This window comes from Chaetodon trifascialis, chromosome 1 (assembly GCF_039877785.1).
Source record: "Chaetodon trifascialis isolate fChaTrf1 chromosome 1, fChaTrf1.hap1, whole genome shotgun sequence".
NCBI lineage: Eukaryota > Metazoa > Chordata > Actinopteri > Chaetodontiformes > Chaetodontidae > Chaetodon > Chaetodon trifascialis.
In genome coordinates this window covers 2,206,571-2,222,580 of record NC_092056.1, presented here as the reverse complement: position 1 = coordinate 2,222,580, position 16,010 = coordinate 2,206,571, and the positions used below count along the sequence as shown (strand labels likewise).

General features: G+C 42.2%; 4 protein-coding genes across 4 annotated transcripts; 3 read left to right on the top strand and 1 right to left on the bottom strand.

Moving 5' to 3' along the window:
- LOC139335539 (retinal cone rhodopsin-sensitive cGMP 3',5'-cyclic phosphodiesterase subunit gamma-like) lies at positions 1-2,178 on the top strand. Its single transcript, XM_070969185.1, has 4 exons — positions 1-134; positions 1,158-1,269; positions 1,356-1,390; positions 1,487-2,178. Exons 2-4 carry the CDS (start codon positions 1,160-1,162, stop codon positions 1,561-1,563), a joined length of 222 nt encoding a protein of 73 aa, XP_070825286.1. The 5' UTR covers positions 1-134; positions 1,158-1,159; the 3' UTR covers positions 1,564-2,178.
- Positions 2,179-3,136: 958 nt separating this feature from the next.
- LOC139330919 (retinal cone rhodopsin-sensitive cGMP 3',5'-cyclic phosphodiesterase subunit gamma-like) lies at positions 3,137-3,550 on the bottom strand. Its single transcript, XM_070962151.1, has 3 exons — positions 3,447-3,550; positions 3,320-3,357; positions 3,137-3,219 (listed from the first exon to the last, which is right to left on the bottom strand). Exons 1-3 carry the CDS (start codon positions 3,548-3,550, stop codon positions 3,137-3,139), a joined length of 225 nt encoding a protein of 74 aa, XP_070818252.1.
- Positions 3,551-6,188: 2,638 nt separating this feature from the next.
- LOC139335549 (retinal cone rhodopsin-sensitive cGMP 3',5'-cyclic phosphodiesterase subunit gamma-like) lies at positions 6,189-7,846 on the top strand. Its single transcript, XM_070969198.1, has 4 exons — positions 6,189-6,286; positions 7,371-7,482; positions 7,569-7,606; positions 7,688-7,846. Exons 2-4 carry the CDS (start codon positions 7,379-7,381, stop codon positions 7,762-7,764), a joined length of 219 nt encoding a protein of 72 aa, XP_070825299.1. The 5' UTR covers positions 6,189-6,286; positions 7,371-7,378; the 3' UTR covers positions 7,765-7,846.
- A 3,035-nt stretch (positions 7,847-10,881) lies between these two features.
- Positions 10,882-13,678, top strand: LOC139333444 (guanylyl cyclase-activating protein 2-like). Its single transcript, XM_070965859.1, has 4 exons — positions 10,882-11,162; positions 11,244-11,393; positions 12,656-12,752; positions 13,460-13,678. The coding sequence occupies exons 1-4, from the start codon at positions 10,968-10,970 to the stop codon at positions 13,579-13,581; spliced, it is 564 nt and encodes a 187-aa protein (XP_070821960.1). The 5' UTR covers positions 10,882-10,967; the 3' UTR covers positions 13,582-13,678.
- Positions 13,679-16,010: the final 2,332 nt, after the last annotated feature.

The following is a 16,010-nucleotide window of genomic DNA, read 5'->3' as shown; positions in this document are numbered from 1 at the left end:
TGAGGGAGAGCACAGGACAGAGAGACAGCAGAAAGAAAGAGAAGCTCCTCTTTGTTTTGCTGTTCTTCCTTTGCTCAGTGCTTCCAGGCAGCTTCGCTTCGCCGATCCAGACTCCCACAAAAACTACCTCGCAGGTGAGTGTCATCACGCGGCAGCAGAGACTGCACCTGCACACTGCAGCTGGTTTAATGTGTTTGTGAAGGGACGACTCAGAAGCTCATGCAGGATCTAAGGAAGCGTTTCATGCTTTTCCTCTGTAGCTACTGAATGGAGGAAGCGTGAGATGTTAGAATGCACTAATGCCACAAGTTGGACCTTTTTTTTAAAAATATGCTGCTGTTAAAGTAGACATAATGACAACCTGTTGATCGAATATTGACTAAAAAAACGTTTACTCCTAAAATGAACACAATAACTGAACCATAAGCACATTTTTATTTTCAGAAGCTCTAACCAGAAGTTGGGTTCATCTTGTATTTTTGTTGCTCTTTGATATTTTGGGGTTAATATTTAAAAACTTTTCTTAGCTGACTATTTGGGAAACACATTGATTTGCTTCCTTGCTGAGAGTTAAGTTGATGCCTCTGTCTGTGCATCATGTATGGAGTTTGAACAGGATCATGATCATCTTCGCATGAAGGCTGAGGTTCACCATCTCGACCAACATCTCTAAAGCTCATTAAGTAACATGTTGTATCCTATCAAATTAATCTGTACATGATGAGAAATATAAAAATGCTCATGTGAGGTTTTACTGGGTGTTGTGCTGCCTGATAAACAGCTATCAATCGAACCAGTTCTCTAGTAAGCTGATGCTTCCAGCTGTTGTTCCCTCATAAATAGTTTCTGCCTGCCTGCAACTCCCTCAAAGTGACAGATTTTAAGACTTAGCTGACGTCACTCTACGGCTCACCTTACTGACATAACAGACTAAAAAATGTAACTCCGCCAGCTAATTATAACTAATTACTGGAGCATATGAGATAAGACAGTTGGCGAGGGGATTAGGTGAGGGGATTAGTTGAGGAGGGACACTGTAGCTGATGGGGACTGCAGCCTGAAATAGGTAAACAAGGCTCATCATGAGGACAACTTAAGACATATTTCAGTAAGTTTTCTGCTTTTTCTTTGTCACTTAATATCTGAATCTTTCGTAGACATGAACGCAGCAGCAGCAGCACCTGGAGGCTCCAAGGCCGCTCCTCCCAAGTTCAAGCAGAAGGAGACCAGGCAGTTCAAAAGCAAGGCTCCCAAAGCTGGACAGAAGGGGTGAGTCCAGAGGACAGAAAGCAAGGGACAACACCACCACAGAGGTGAAGATGAAAGGTCTCAACATCTCTCTCTGTTCTTTTCAGATTCGATGATGTTCCAGGGATGGACGGCCTTGGAGGTAACTATGGATCAAAGCAGTAACTGATAAGCGGTAAATAATTCTCAAGCAGTTGCTGAAGGTAACGTCCTCTAACCTGCGGTTCCTGTCTCGCAGACGCAGCCGTCATCTGCCCCTGGGAGGCGTTTGGCGACATGGAGCTGAGCGACCTGGCTCAGTTTGGCATCGTCTAGACCTCGTGCCGAACGGACACAGTTGATTCCTGCTGGCTGCGATCCAGCAGCTTTTTTTTTCTCTCCTCATGAGTCCTCCCCTCTTTGGGTGCAGAGACGAGTCTGAATGGGTACCATTCAAGGACGACCGATGGACGGAGAGGGATTCATTCCTCTCCCCTCTATAAGTGGAGGGAGAAGCTCTTGGACAGCAGCCCCCAAGAATGACTCTTCTTCTGTCCTGAGCCAGTAAACCTCAACACCTGGAAGTATTAGCATCTCTCTGAGCTCTGTATCACCTTTAAGTACACCTGAATGAGATCACAGGAAGTCCCTGTTGTGGCTTTGTTGTCCTGTGTAGCCCAGCATCTGTGTAAAAGTGTAACACGCTGTACCGCTGCTTAGGTTTGATGGATGATCAGTAAACAACAGGGAATCTTTCACTTAAAGTGGGTAGATCACCTCCACCTGTAAATATGTTATTGTGCATATCTATCTATCTATCTATCTATCTATCTATCTATCTATCTATCTATCTATCTATCTATCTATCTATCTATCTATCTATGTGATCACATCAAGTAGAGTCGTGTACTCTGTGGTTATGTGATAATAAAGGGTGTTTTAGCCACATTATTCTGCTCTGAATCTCCATTCTTTAGAAAATCACAATGACTTCATGCACAGTAAAACACTCAGAGTCCATATTACTGTTGGTTGATGATTGGTTGGACAATCGATTGATTGATCAGTCTCTTATTTGTGGTGACAATAAGGTCAATGTTTTACCAATGCACAATTTCATATCACAACACAACAACATGTCATAACACAACACAAATAATGGTGATACAGTGATATTATGAGTAAACCAAATAAGTATAGTATAGTTTTAGATTGCAGCTTAAAAACCTCAAATCACTCTGCAACCCTAACAGAGTCTGGACTCCTGTAGAACATAAATAAACCCAGAATTGATTGAAACAGAAAGTCGCCTTTTCTGCTTTTACCTGATCAAGAACTGGGCTGAAAGCGTTTCAGAGGATCTGGATCTTTATAGTTTCGCCAAAAAGCAGACAAGAGTCACAGGAGCCGCAGATGCAACCAGAACCACGACTGAAGCCCTGCAGAGACACCAGCATCATGAGCTGTGACATATCACAGGACAGAGACAGCGTCCGGGCTTTAATGTCTCCATGATTCTAATGTAAAGACGTCTCTTAGTTAAGGCAGCATTCTTTGCTCAATAGTTTTGATCGTTTATCTCATAGATTGATTAATTCTGCTTTAAGACAGTTTAGCAAACTGAAGCCACTCACTGTGTGCAAGTAGACATAGTTTGTCTTCTGTCCTGCTGTCCACAGTAAGTGTCCAACTAGCTAACACTAGCATTAGCTAACTGATTTTTTGTAGTCTAACTGATGTTATCTAGGCAGTGGACTGTGGTTGATTAAGATAAGATAAGATAAGATAAGATAAGATAAGATAAGATAAGATAAGATAAGATAAGATAAGATAAGATATTCCTTTATTAGTCCCATGGGGAAATTTCCAGTATGACAGCAGCACAGTGGATAGCAAAGAATAGAGGGCATCAGTAAAATGCCCAGCTCTGGTCAAGCAGGTCACTGAGCTCCATGTCTCCAAACGCCTCCCAGGGACAGACCACCGCAGAGTCTGCAGGGGAGGAAGACAGAGCGATGAGCCAATGAAACGCAGCTCTTTAACAAGGCAAAGGTAAAGTTATTCCAACACAAGCCAAGATCAAAAAACATACCTCCAAGACCCTCCATGCCGGGCACGTCATTGTCAAACCTGTCAATCATATTCAACACAGTCATGCATCACTGTATTCACTGGGTCATTCACGGGCATGTCTCTCTGCAGGACTGAGGCTGTCTCACCCCTTCTGTCCAGCTTTGGGAGCTTTGCTCTTGAACTGTCGCGCCTCCTTCTGTTTGAACTTGGGAGGAGCGGCCTTGGCACCTTCAGCCGCTGCTGCATTCATTTCTACCAGGTGAGAAAGAAGAAGATGATCAAGCTCAGTGTGTCATCGTCTGCTTCAAATGAAACGAGAGAAATCAGTCATTACTGTGGAAATCTGTATTTATACACTGCAAAGGGCGTTCACGATGCATTCAGGTGCTCACAGAAAGAGAGAGATTAAACACAGCACAGACAGGAGGAGGAGGAAGGAGTCGTGAGGGTCTTCTGTATGAACAGTAAATGATGAAAATTTATTTAATTTGAAACGCGAAAGTGTCATTTGTTTGACGTTTGTGGAAATGCATCTGAAGCATGAACCTGGTCGAGCTGGTTCATGCTGTCGTCTTTTCACTTGATTCTACTTTTACTCGTCTTTCGACGCCTCCTGCTTACCTAAAGGCGAGGCCCACTGCACGTGCCCACCGGCCATTAACAACCCGCAAGATTTACAGAAGTGAGTCTGATTTCCGGTGCTAAATCTCAGATTTTCATTCATGGCAAATTCGATGAAGAAGTTAATCACATCCTCATAAATATATCCTGAATATTGTCTAAACTGTTTGTCACGAACACAGAAAATATGAGAAGGGATCAGAATGAAGACTCACTGTGAGTTAGTCAACCTGGAGGAGAGTAAAAGGTCTTTGGCTTCGCTCCCACATTCATATGCCACTAAGTCTCGTATATAATCCACTCATTTATGCTGGCTGTGCTGAGGATGATGTATTTTGAGACAGCCTCATGTTAAGCCTGCTCAGGTGAACGCAGACATGTTGGCTGCCACAGTTTTCACATTGTGTAATGTTTACGTATTATATAAGTTAAGTTAAGTTAAGTTAAGTTAAGTTAAGTTAAGTTAAGTTAAGTTAAGTTAAGTTAAGAATGTGAAATGGAATCCTTCTTTAATAGTTAAAGCGTTTTAAAACTCGTTTCTACAGCAGTAATTGTGCATATTTGTCTTTTTATGACAGCAGGTCTTAGGTCAGTTTTTATGTGTTTTATGCACCGTCATTTAATAATTTGACAGATCTGGATTCAGTCAAACAAACACTATGAATAATGAACAACATGGAGGCGTTCTTAACGAGTCAGAGCTCCAGACGTGGACGTGGACGTGGACGTGGACGTGGACGTGGACGTGGACGTGGACGTGGACGTGGACGTTTTGAACGCAGCAGTAATCTGAAGCTCTTCCCAAAAGAATTTTGTTTGTTATCAGAGTGAAATAATGAAATATTTTAGGCCAAGTGTTTCATTTGGCTGCTCCACTGTTTTCTCGAAGACTTTTGTGTCATTTTATAAACATTTTCCCAAATTTCGGCCTCATGTGTTTCTTCTGTCTGTCTCCACTAGACTAGAGAATAAAGTTCTGTGGGTTTAAATGTTTTCATGAACGTGAGTTTGCGCTGACTGACCCGCAGATGATGCTGAAAGCAAAGAGGGTGGATAACAGGCCGATCCTGACTGTGTACGAGCGCAGAACGAAAGCAGGATGCAGAGGAGCCAGAGAGGCAGTCTGATGACCTCCCTTACATGCAGCATTTCAACCTTTAAGGTCTCTGTCAGGTGAACTAATAGAGATCACACGTTATGCTGAGTACATGCAATTACAACGTGCAAAAACGTAAATACACAAGTACCCAGAAGAGCTGTAGTGTAGAACTTAAATATGTTCTCTGCATGCTGAATATCCAAAGACTTTTGTTCTCACACATTTTTTTCTATTTTAAAACCGTCCTCTCACATATAAAAACTCCACACTATAAAAAATGATCCACACTGCTCATTAAAAACTCAAACGCACATAGACAGAGGACGTCTGCAGACTGCAGGGGACATGGTTTGTCCTCTGCAGGTGTCAAATTTAGCCTGTTTACAGACTTGATTTTTGAAAGATTGTGCAGATTTTCTCTCGCCGTGCTTTAAAAATGATTGTTGTGAAGATGTGTCTTGTGCTCGAGACCTTTTTAAGGACAAATCTGTGTTTTTCTCTGCACACACAGTCGTTCTGACACGGCGGTGGTTATTTCTCGTATCCTGTGGTCTCTGATGAATTGTGAAATTGTGCAATGTGCAGTCACTCCTCTCTGTTTAGCTCATGAACACCTCACAGCCTCAAACATGGCGCGCTGTTAATGGGATGCTGCAAAGCCTCACTCAGTTCTCGTTCCTCGTTATGCAAAGGTCTCATGATCTCTCTAACTGTACAGCACCAGAGATTATTACCTGTAATCCTCTGTCCTCTCACCATGTTGTCCTGTACAACCTCAATCCCACAGCAACACAGCAAATTAATAAGCATGTGTACCAGCTGAGCGTCATTTTTATTTCATTTGTTCATCAGTTATGAGTGGATAAAACTGCCCAGACTACAGACTTTTGTCCGTTTAGGATTCATCTCTGTGACGTCAGTGGGGAAGTCTCACCTGTTGAATAGCATCGTGTTATGACTGGAGGAAGAAAAACACTGCTGGATGCTTGACTTAATATTTTAATGTGATTATCTTTGACCAGGCAGGCTTTACTTGTAAGCCTTCACCCAAAATACCCCTCAGCCCTCCTGATTTTATGACCGCATGTTTCAAAGCAATAAGTGGGAGGCGGCCAAGCTGATGTATAAAGGCGGGCTGGCGGTGTGATGATCCCACAGAAGAGAGAGACTGCGAGAAGAAAGACTCCATCTTTGTCTTGCAGCTGCTTTTTGGCTTCTTCTCTGCAAAGAGAAATTTCTTTGACGTTCAGTCTTACAGCAAAACAAGTAAGTGTGTTTTTCTGAGAGATGTCGAGCTCACCTGCTCTCCGGATCGTCTTTTTCTAAACTTTCAATAGTTTTTCAGAGTAATGTGGTATTCAGAATGTGTATTAGTCATTTGTATTAGTACACGGATGAGTTTTTACATCTTTCTGCACCTCCAGTGTCTGATAACAGCTAAGAAATTACTTGGAATGAAGAGTGCGTTATAAATAAAATGTATTATTATTATTATTATTATTATTATTATTATTATTATTATTATTATTATTATTATTATTATTATTTAAACTTCATTTAAAGTGAGGACGTGTGACCAAACCTGTGAGTTGTATTTAGATTTGGGACGATGTGACTTTTCTTAAATGTCATAGATATTAGATCTGAGGTCAAAGGTAGAAAATGGGAACAGAAATAATCATGAAATTATTTAATAACTAAAATGAAATTTGCATACTGGTTAATGAATGTACCTGATCAACAAGTTAAACCTTGTGACTTTGTTTTCTGTCTTTTTGTGATATAAAATGTTCTTTTTGGGCCGTTCTCTCACTTCATTTGCTCTTTAAATTCTGTCTTAGATTCTGGTAACTATAACGAAGGATGCTTCTCATTCTTCTTGACTTTATATTAATGAATAATTCATTTGAGGTGTTTAATCTTCTGTGTTAAACTGGAGATTCATCTTTGACCGCTGACCCAGTTTTAATCCACTGATGAGGTTCATGGATGTTCAGCTGCTAAATTTGTTGAATTTTATCTTTTAAAAAATAGATTATAATCCTCATCTTAATCCGCCTTCGTCCCAGAACATGAAATGGATCAATGAGATCTTGTTTGGTGCAGATTTTGATCCTCGACCTCCTGAGCCGACCTCTGGCTTTAGGCCTGACACAAATAGGATTAGCAGCATCAAATATGGAGAGTTTATGACAAGTAAGCTGATAAGAAGAGCACTTAGATCAAGACAGGTTATCAACAGAGTTACTTAACAAAAGAAGCTGAAAACAGAAGATTAAGTTCGATTTACTGGACCACGTGGAGCATCTGTGATGAGTGAAAAACATTTTTCTTTCTTTTCGATTGAAAGTCTCCAACATGAACGCAGCAGCAGCTGAAGGCTCCAAGGCCGCCCCCCCAAAGTTCAAGCAGAAGGAGACCCGCCAGTTCAAGAGCAAGGCTCCCAAAGCTGGACAGAAGGGGTGAGACTGAGCGTCCCCGGTCCACTCATCCAGAAACTCTGACATTCGACAGTTTTTCACTCTGCTTTCTGTTTCTCTCCACAAAGGTTCGATAACGACGTCCCCGGGATGGAGGGTCTTGGAGGTGAGGCTCAATTTGATGTCTAGTCTGAAGTTTTCCATGTTTAGATGTGTGGACTCAGCTGTTGGTGTCCCTGTCCCGCAGACTCCGCGGTGGTCTGCCCCTGGGAGGCGTTCGGGGACATGGAGCTGAGCGACCTGGCTCAGTTTGGAATCGTTTAGGCCCGTCGGAGGGCAGCTCCCACCCTGAACCTGCGCAGATGTGATTTCACAGCACGCTGAGGATGAGGAGCGCGTTGGAAGCTGGAGGGTCGCTGTGGGACAGATCTCTGCAGCCTCGGGGTCACATGGAGCCTCTCTTTGAACCAGACCTGCCATAATCAAAGCCAGTACAGAGAAATTACTTTATTCTATCTATTTTTCTAGGTATTATTTAAAACAAATCTATATTTGCTATAAAATAACTGTGAAATCATAATGTAGAAGATGTACTTCTCACTATCCTGTAACCAGATCACCTGTAATGTAGACAGCCACAATAACTGCAGGATGTATAATTATGCTGGTTTATATAAAAAATATTTTCCTCAGCCCTTCGACTTTCCTGTGTTTTTTTGACTTTCATGAAGTTAGAGGATAGTTAACCTTCATCAGCTGGAGCAACATGACTGGTATCGATGTGTTATTGGTGATGATATTATAGCTTCCACAGACAGATCCACATGTGTCAGTGGGTAACATGTTTGAGTTCATTTAGAAACAGTTCAGCATCAGTTTGAACTCACAGACCCTTCAGTTTCAACACCTTACAGGTCATTTTTATTTGTATCCTGAGAGAATGATGTAAAAAACTTGTGTCAGGAAACTTCAGTAAAAATCACTTGAATCAGGAAGTTTATGCACCTTCGTAGTCGTAGCCCACGTCGTAGCCCACATGAGTGAAATAACACCATTCGATTTGTAACCCGGCTGCTCTGGATCAAAGCTGGATGACCAGTTTCTCACATCTCTAAAGCTCAGTATCAGCCGAGGCCTGTCCTGCTTTATTCTGCCAAAAACTAGTTTTCAGACTGTGATTGTTTCAGTTTATATTTGACATGGTGGTTATTCCAACATAAATTTATGAAGGTTTGGCAAAAAGGAACCCAACAGCCAATAACTTACCTGAAGCCTATCAGGTTCCTGCTCTGGACTGGAGGTTTGAGGTTTTCCTAAACTGTTGGAAGAACCTGCATCTTCACATACCACCACTTCACTTACCGCATAAATCTTTGGTGTCAAATAAGTCTGTGAATGAATGTTCTTCAAACTAATCGCAGAATCTGTCTCAGAGTAAAAACCATCATCGACTCTTGAGCACTGAGCCTGCATTAACATAGAATCTGTTAGGACTAAACATGTGAACCCATGTGCAGAAACAGAGACAGGCGTGGGTTTACAGGTATTTAATCACAGGGTAACCGGGAGAGAGCCTGAGCAGGGGCCGAGCCAAAGGATCCAGGGAGAAGCTGACTGACCGGAGGTCTGAGACCGGAGGACAGGTCCGGGCTCGACGAGGGGCCGAGCAGAGCAAACGGTTCTGCAGGGAGAGAACAGGATCAAATAGAACAAGAGCGTCTGAAACCGCACGACCGACTGAGCAGGTAGCACGACGTGGCCGAGACGAGTCTTTGTAGAAGTCCTGATCACAGGTCAGGAACACTCAGTAATCAGAGAGAGTCAGTGCAGCTCAGGTGATGTTCAGGGACAGATCGAACAGTGAGGCTTACAGTGTTTGAAACGCTGGTGAGGAGGAACAGGAGAGCGGCCAGAATATCATGATATCTCATCGAACGACAGACAGACATGTAAACAAATCACAAATAAATAATAAATAAACAGTAAGAAGCTGTCAAAAGATTTTTCCTGTTAGTCTCCAATAAGCCTCTGAAAAAGCCACAAGCTTTTAAAATAGGATCAGAAAAACTTTATCAGTGCCACGGGGGGAAATGAAATTGTTACAGCCTGCAAAGAGTAAAAGAGACATAAAACGATCAGAAAGACAATAAAAGGATACAGAATTAAAAAAAATCTAAATCAACTCTATGTATGAACATTATAGCCTCCTGACTACCAGGAAAAAGGGTATTTTTTTAAAATTCCCAAATCTTTGTGAGGTAATTAGAATATTAAAAACTTTTTTTGGGGGGGGGGTTCTCGTACACTCTTTAAACGTTTAAATACTGTGCTAAAATACAGTTTAAATAATTCAGACAATGTTTTAATGTGTTGTTAAGAGACTTATCTAAGATATGCCAACAACATTTCAAGCCAAAATTTGCTCAATAAAAAGTATTATGCACTTACTTTTCCTCTTCCCATAAAATGGGTTTGCACTGATGGACGTCAGGTACCAAAGCCCCACCCCTTCACATTGGGTATCATTGAAAAGCCTTAAATGTCCTCTGTAGATAGCAAAGGGAGTTAATTCAGTAGTATGCAGTGGGTGGGAGATATTCAGGTTTACAAATGTCCTCCACAGAGGACAAATTTCAACTACTGGTAGTCAGGAGGTTAAACAGGACTTTAAGAACACTGTTTCATGAAAAATACCACTGCCATATGGCTCCTTAGATATGGATAATAAATACAGTGTTTGTATGATTGCACATTAGAAAAAATATGTTCATCATAGTGAAAACAGTGTGTGATATTGCACAGACGTAATGATGAATGTTCACACAAAAAACATGTTTGTGATGTGACGGGAAACAGCATCAACGCAGTGCTTCATCAACAATGCTGCAGTTAGATACTATATTTTTGGTTTATCACCAGTCACTAAAAATCACACACACACACACACACACACACACACACACACACACACACACACACACACACACACACACACACACACACATACATAATGCCTAACCCTAACCCTAATTTACATTGTGGGGACCTACATTTTGTCCCCAGAAGTGAGGTGTGTCAACATATTTATGTCCCCACAATGTGGGTAATGTAAGCTCCCACACACACACACACACACACACACACACACACACACACACACACACACACACACACACACACACACACACACACAGACCTACCACTGAAGCAAGCTGGTTTAATGGACTCTACCTGCTCTATAATTAAGTGGATACCACTTTAATCTCTGGTTTTGGCACCTGGCATCAACAGCCTTGGCAGGTTTTCAGACCTTATTAGAGAACACCTCATTGGGTAATGGCCAAGTGATTAACAAGTTAATCAGATTGGCCGTCCCTGTGCCTGCTCAGAGAGGCTGGACGGAAAGCTGCAAAGCTCTTCAGTTTGATCGTGTGAGCCGATGCCTTCGTGACCCAACGACTGCCAGAAGCCGAACTTTCACTCCAGCAAACGGTCGCGTCGGGCCGGTTTTATTGAGTGAACAGGCCATGGGACAAGAGGGGAGCCACGCCGAGGAGATGGATCCGGCACAGATCCAGGAGCTGTGCATCATGTTCCTGAAGGAGTGTCCGAGCGGCGCCCTCCACCTGCACGAGTTCAAGAGGATCTTCGGGGTACCGAGCAGCTCCGCAGAGGAGTCCCTCTACATCGAGACGATATTCCACTCCTTCGACACAAATCAGGTAAAAGACGCCACAATTTCTCATTAAAGAATCAGACCTTTAGCTCTGTTGTCAGTGCAACTCTGAATTATTTGCTTGTAGGACAACGCACTAGATTTCCTGGAGTATGTAGCAGCACTTCACTTGATCTTAAGGGGGAATCTTGAAGATAGACTCAAGTGGTCCTTCAAGATGTACGACAAGGACGGGAACGGCAAGTTGGACAGGCAGGAGGTCAAACGGATCATCAGGGTAAGAGAGACCACATCAGATATCCGCTGTTCATGAAAAGGACTTTTCTGTGGACTGTTTTTGTAGTTTAGAGTATATGAAAAGAGCGAAGAAGGGCCACTTTGAACATGGTGGGTGGGCTATATTGAGCTGAACTGTTGAAGGTTTCATAACACAGATCCTGATAAGAGAGATTAGACTTCTGGCCGAGTGACAAGACTTAGGGCCGGGGTCATGTTCTGTAGGTTGACAGGGTATTAAGTGAGGAGTGGATGGTCTCTGTGGAGGCTATTCTTGAAGTGAACATCTTTGCTGTACTTAACAGTAAGCCTCTAGATTCAGAGACAGCCCGCTGTACACATGCTCTGATTTACTTGGCAGGAAATAGGTGAAATCTAATATAATGATCCAAAAGCAAAATGTCTTATTCCCTCACATGTATGTACTGAGCTCTTCATCAACAATCTCCCTCCATTTCTACATCAAGCATGAGCAGTGATGTATGCAGATGATGCAACTCTGTATTTACCAGCAGTCACCCAGTGACTCAGATGAGTATTTAGATCAAATTTCAGACTTAAACTTAAACCACAGATAAATCTGTGACGTCTGGCAGCTGTTAAGAGTTTTTAATGCTTTTCTCCGTGTGGAGTCCTGTCCAGCAGAGTGATCACATGCCTCAAATAAAGACATTTAATCCAGTAGAGAGCCGCAGTTTTCACACATGAACAGTGAAAGCTTTAATTCCTTTCATGCATCAACAGGCTGGATTTCGCTGCCCGTCTCTAAAAGGAATACGACGTTCTGTTCTGTACAGAGGGATGAAAATACGAGCGATTAGACGTTAACACGTTAACGTTTAACAAGTTTAAAGAAACAGGCAACGGCCCAGAACACCAGCGCCTCTCCAAACACGTTCTGCTATCTGACCAAATGATAATTAATGAGGAACACAGTTTCATTTTAATTCATTTAATTTTACTTTCTCAGTCACTCCATATGTTGTTTTTAGTTTCACTGACTATCACTGAGTGCAGGTGCTTCATGTCATTGATGTTATCATCATAGTTTTGATTTATTTTGTTTTCATTTTCATTCGTTGTTCTTCCTTTTTCTTTGGATTTTTAATGACATAATTGCTTTCCGTCATGATGTAATGAAGAGTTTCCTCTGTTTTAATTCCAACAGTAGCCACATCTACTCTCAGACCAGACATGTGCAGTAAAGATTGGACTCATGGTTAATACACGTCAACACAGACTCTCTTCATGTATCTCACACAGATTATTCACAAAATCAAGATCCATTCGAGTGACGTCAGCATGACGCCGTCTGAAATCTGCGACCGAATCTTTGAGCTGGTCGACCAGAATAACGACGGTAAGTAAGTCAGAACACAGCGTACGTTAGAAAACAGGGGCAACGTTCAAGAGTCATTTCATGCTTTCTTTAAGTCTAATTTGATCGTCACATGACCACTGACAGAGGCACTGCTAATCGCTGGCTGTGATTTGATTTGTGTAACTCAATCAGCTGAAGCTCCATATTAGCTTCAACTGGACTGAACAGAACGAGGACTTTGTCCTCAACCTCTTACACTGTGGTCACATCAGGAAGGGACCATTTCAGGACCAGTGTGGACAGCAGGAAGGACCCCAGTGGTCAATAACTACATTTGACATGTGAGGGTTCTGTTTCTCAACCACAACAAAAGGATCTAGGTTATGTTAAACTCATATGTATCACACCTACATTAAGATTACACCCAAAACACCAACAGGAATCTTGTTCTGGTCCCTTGAATTATCTTTTTATTTCTGATTTGTGTTCTTTTCTCTTCAGTGATTTATATTCGCTGCATATTTGTGCCTCTGCACCTCCACACAGTGACAGAAGTAGAACATCTGAAGTGTCCTAAATCCCAGCGTGTGCTTCGCTTTGTTCAGAAATAAAGAGACAAACTCATCTGTGCTGAGTGAGAATCAAAGTGCTGATCGTAGATAGTTCGGACTGGGATTATTTCACTGCTGTTCTCCATCGACTTCTTCTCAAATGCGGCATCATCATGTGGATTTTGTGCCCCACAGGTCAGATAACCTTGTCTGAGTTCATGGAGGGAGCTCAGAAGGACGAATGGGTCATGAACCTGCTGAAGCTGGACGTCAACGCCACCGGCTGGGTCGTCCAGAACTGTGGGAAGTTTCCGTGATCTGTCCGTGAGCGGGTTCACCACCCACGGGCTTTAGTTTGACGCTGACGCAGAGGTGCCGTCTGCAAACCTCTGGGCTTTGCTTTGTCTGCACGGCGAGTTTGGAGCCGGAGCTCGATGCACTTTTTCACGGCTGCAGTTCTGCTGTGATTTTGCCGGCTGGTCCAAAGGTCCCTGCTGGATGCCTGTGGTCCGTCTGGCATCGAGCTGATGTCTCTGTATGGAAACCAAAAACGCACAGAGAACATCGGCTGTTAAATGCAGCATAATGTATCCAGTCAGTTATTGTCTATTTACATTCATTATTATTGGATGTGTTTTAGTTTGTACAACAACTTTACATTAACAACAAAAATCAAAACTCTATTTATTTATGTGATATAACTGGTTATTTGAACTATGCTGTTTATCATTAACCTGATTTTAATTTATACATACAGTGCTTATAACCATGAACATATGTATTTGTAGTGTACTTATACTTGTCACTACAGTTTTGTGGTAAAAATAAAATCATATTGTGCTCATATGTTAAGCCAGCAAATCTCTCAGGTACACAATTATGGTAGTTTAAACTATTAGACTTCCGTAACTAAAACATTTGTCACTGATTGGGGCAACCAAACAGGCTAAAACACAAATATTATTCATTTATTTGTTTATGTGAAGATGATTTCATAGGTCTTCATGTTTGTTTATTGAAGTGAGGTTATGTTGCCAAATTATTACCTGAAAAAAAAATCCCTTTAAATCCAGAAAAACCAGCTGAAAACATTCATGCTCTCCAGATATTTAGACTAATGTTTAAAGGATTTCATCAAGTCAAATATTTCTGCAGTGTTGTGTTTTCCTTTTGATTATGTACAGAATCCTGAAACAATAAGGAAAAATAATGTGCAGTTAGTTTTTCTTTGTTGTGTCTGTTTCAGATGTGCATTTATTTTGTTTATTATTAAAAAGGATTTTTCTTTTCCTGAACCGCCTTTATGATTCTGCCTCTTGGTGTCACACGAGTCAGGAAGGTTCCAATCCTGTAAATGCTACACCTGTGATCCTCAGAGCGCACAGGTAATCCTTGGCCTCCAGTCAGTTTGTCTGCCAGAGTTCAGGTGATTGATCTGATGTCTGTGAGCGGACAAGACGGCCAATATTTCATTCTGAAAACAGATGCTGGTAAAATCTGTGCAGACATCCGAAGGGTCCTCCGACCTCTCAGAGAAGACCTTTACATACATTAACCTCTTCATAACTGCGAAGAGGCTGCAGACTTTAAGTCCTTGTTAGACTGACCGCGTCAGAATATCTGACGTTATCAGGCAGGTGTAATGATGGATGTGAGAGAGGAGAGCACAGACGGAGGAAGTCTTCAGGTCAGGCTGCTCTGGGACAGATGGAGGCCAGGAAGGAGGAGACCTGTCTCTATGGTACCTGAGCCTATCACCGGCCCCGGAGGTAGACAGGCATGAACAGAGGGACAAAGGTAAAGAGACAAAGGAAAGGACAGGGGAGGGGTAGACATACAGAGGAGAGACAAACTGGATGGATGGATTTATCAGGTATAAGTGGGCTGGATGGGCGGTTAGATGTGTGGCTGAAGCTCCCAAACCTGACAGAACTGGTTTACTTCATTTATCGTCCACAGGTCAGATCAGATCAGGGCTCTGCCACCGTCCATGACGCCAAGAGAGGGACGATGGAACTGTGACAATAACCTGATTCAACGTCCCCTGGACAGACAGAGCACACAGGGGCAGCGATGGAAGAAGTATTCAGATCGTTTAGCTAAATGGAAATAGCATCAGCGCACTGCAAAAGTACTCAGCGACAAGTGAAAGTCCTGCAAGTCCTGAAGGTTTGACTCAAGTGGAAGTACTGAGGTTAAGGGTTAAAGTAAGAGTACTTGCACACAAAATGAGACGTTATATGGTTGTAGATGCTTTTATGTGTCAAGGTGGTGCTGATGTTAACTTTGATTTAGTAGTTTGTATCAGATATCTTTAATATGTCTTTGTGATGCTGTCAGATAATGCAGAGGAGTAAAAAGCACAACATGTCCCTCTGAAATGTAGTGAAGTAAAAGTACGAAATTTGAATATCATAATTGTTCATAAGTACAGTATTTGAGTAAATATGCTGCTTTCCACCACTGCTGACAGGTCCAAAGTATACGTAGACTACATCACAAGTCTGTTTTTATGTGAGAAGACTGTCTATTCTGATCTATGAAGAACTTCATATCTGACTACAGCACAGGAGGAGGTTCAGTATGAGCTGAAACAAAGGAAGTGAAGCATAGTCATCCATAGACACACTATCACTGGACAAAAACAAAAACAGAAAGACATGAGCGTCTGACCTGAAGGCCCAAACAAAGAAGATTCTTTTAACGAGACCCTTCACACGTTTGGCTGTTTATTGTCACTCTGAGC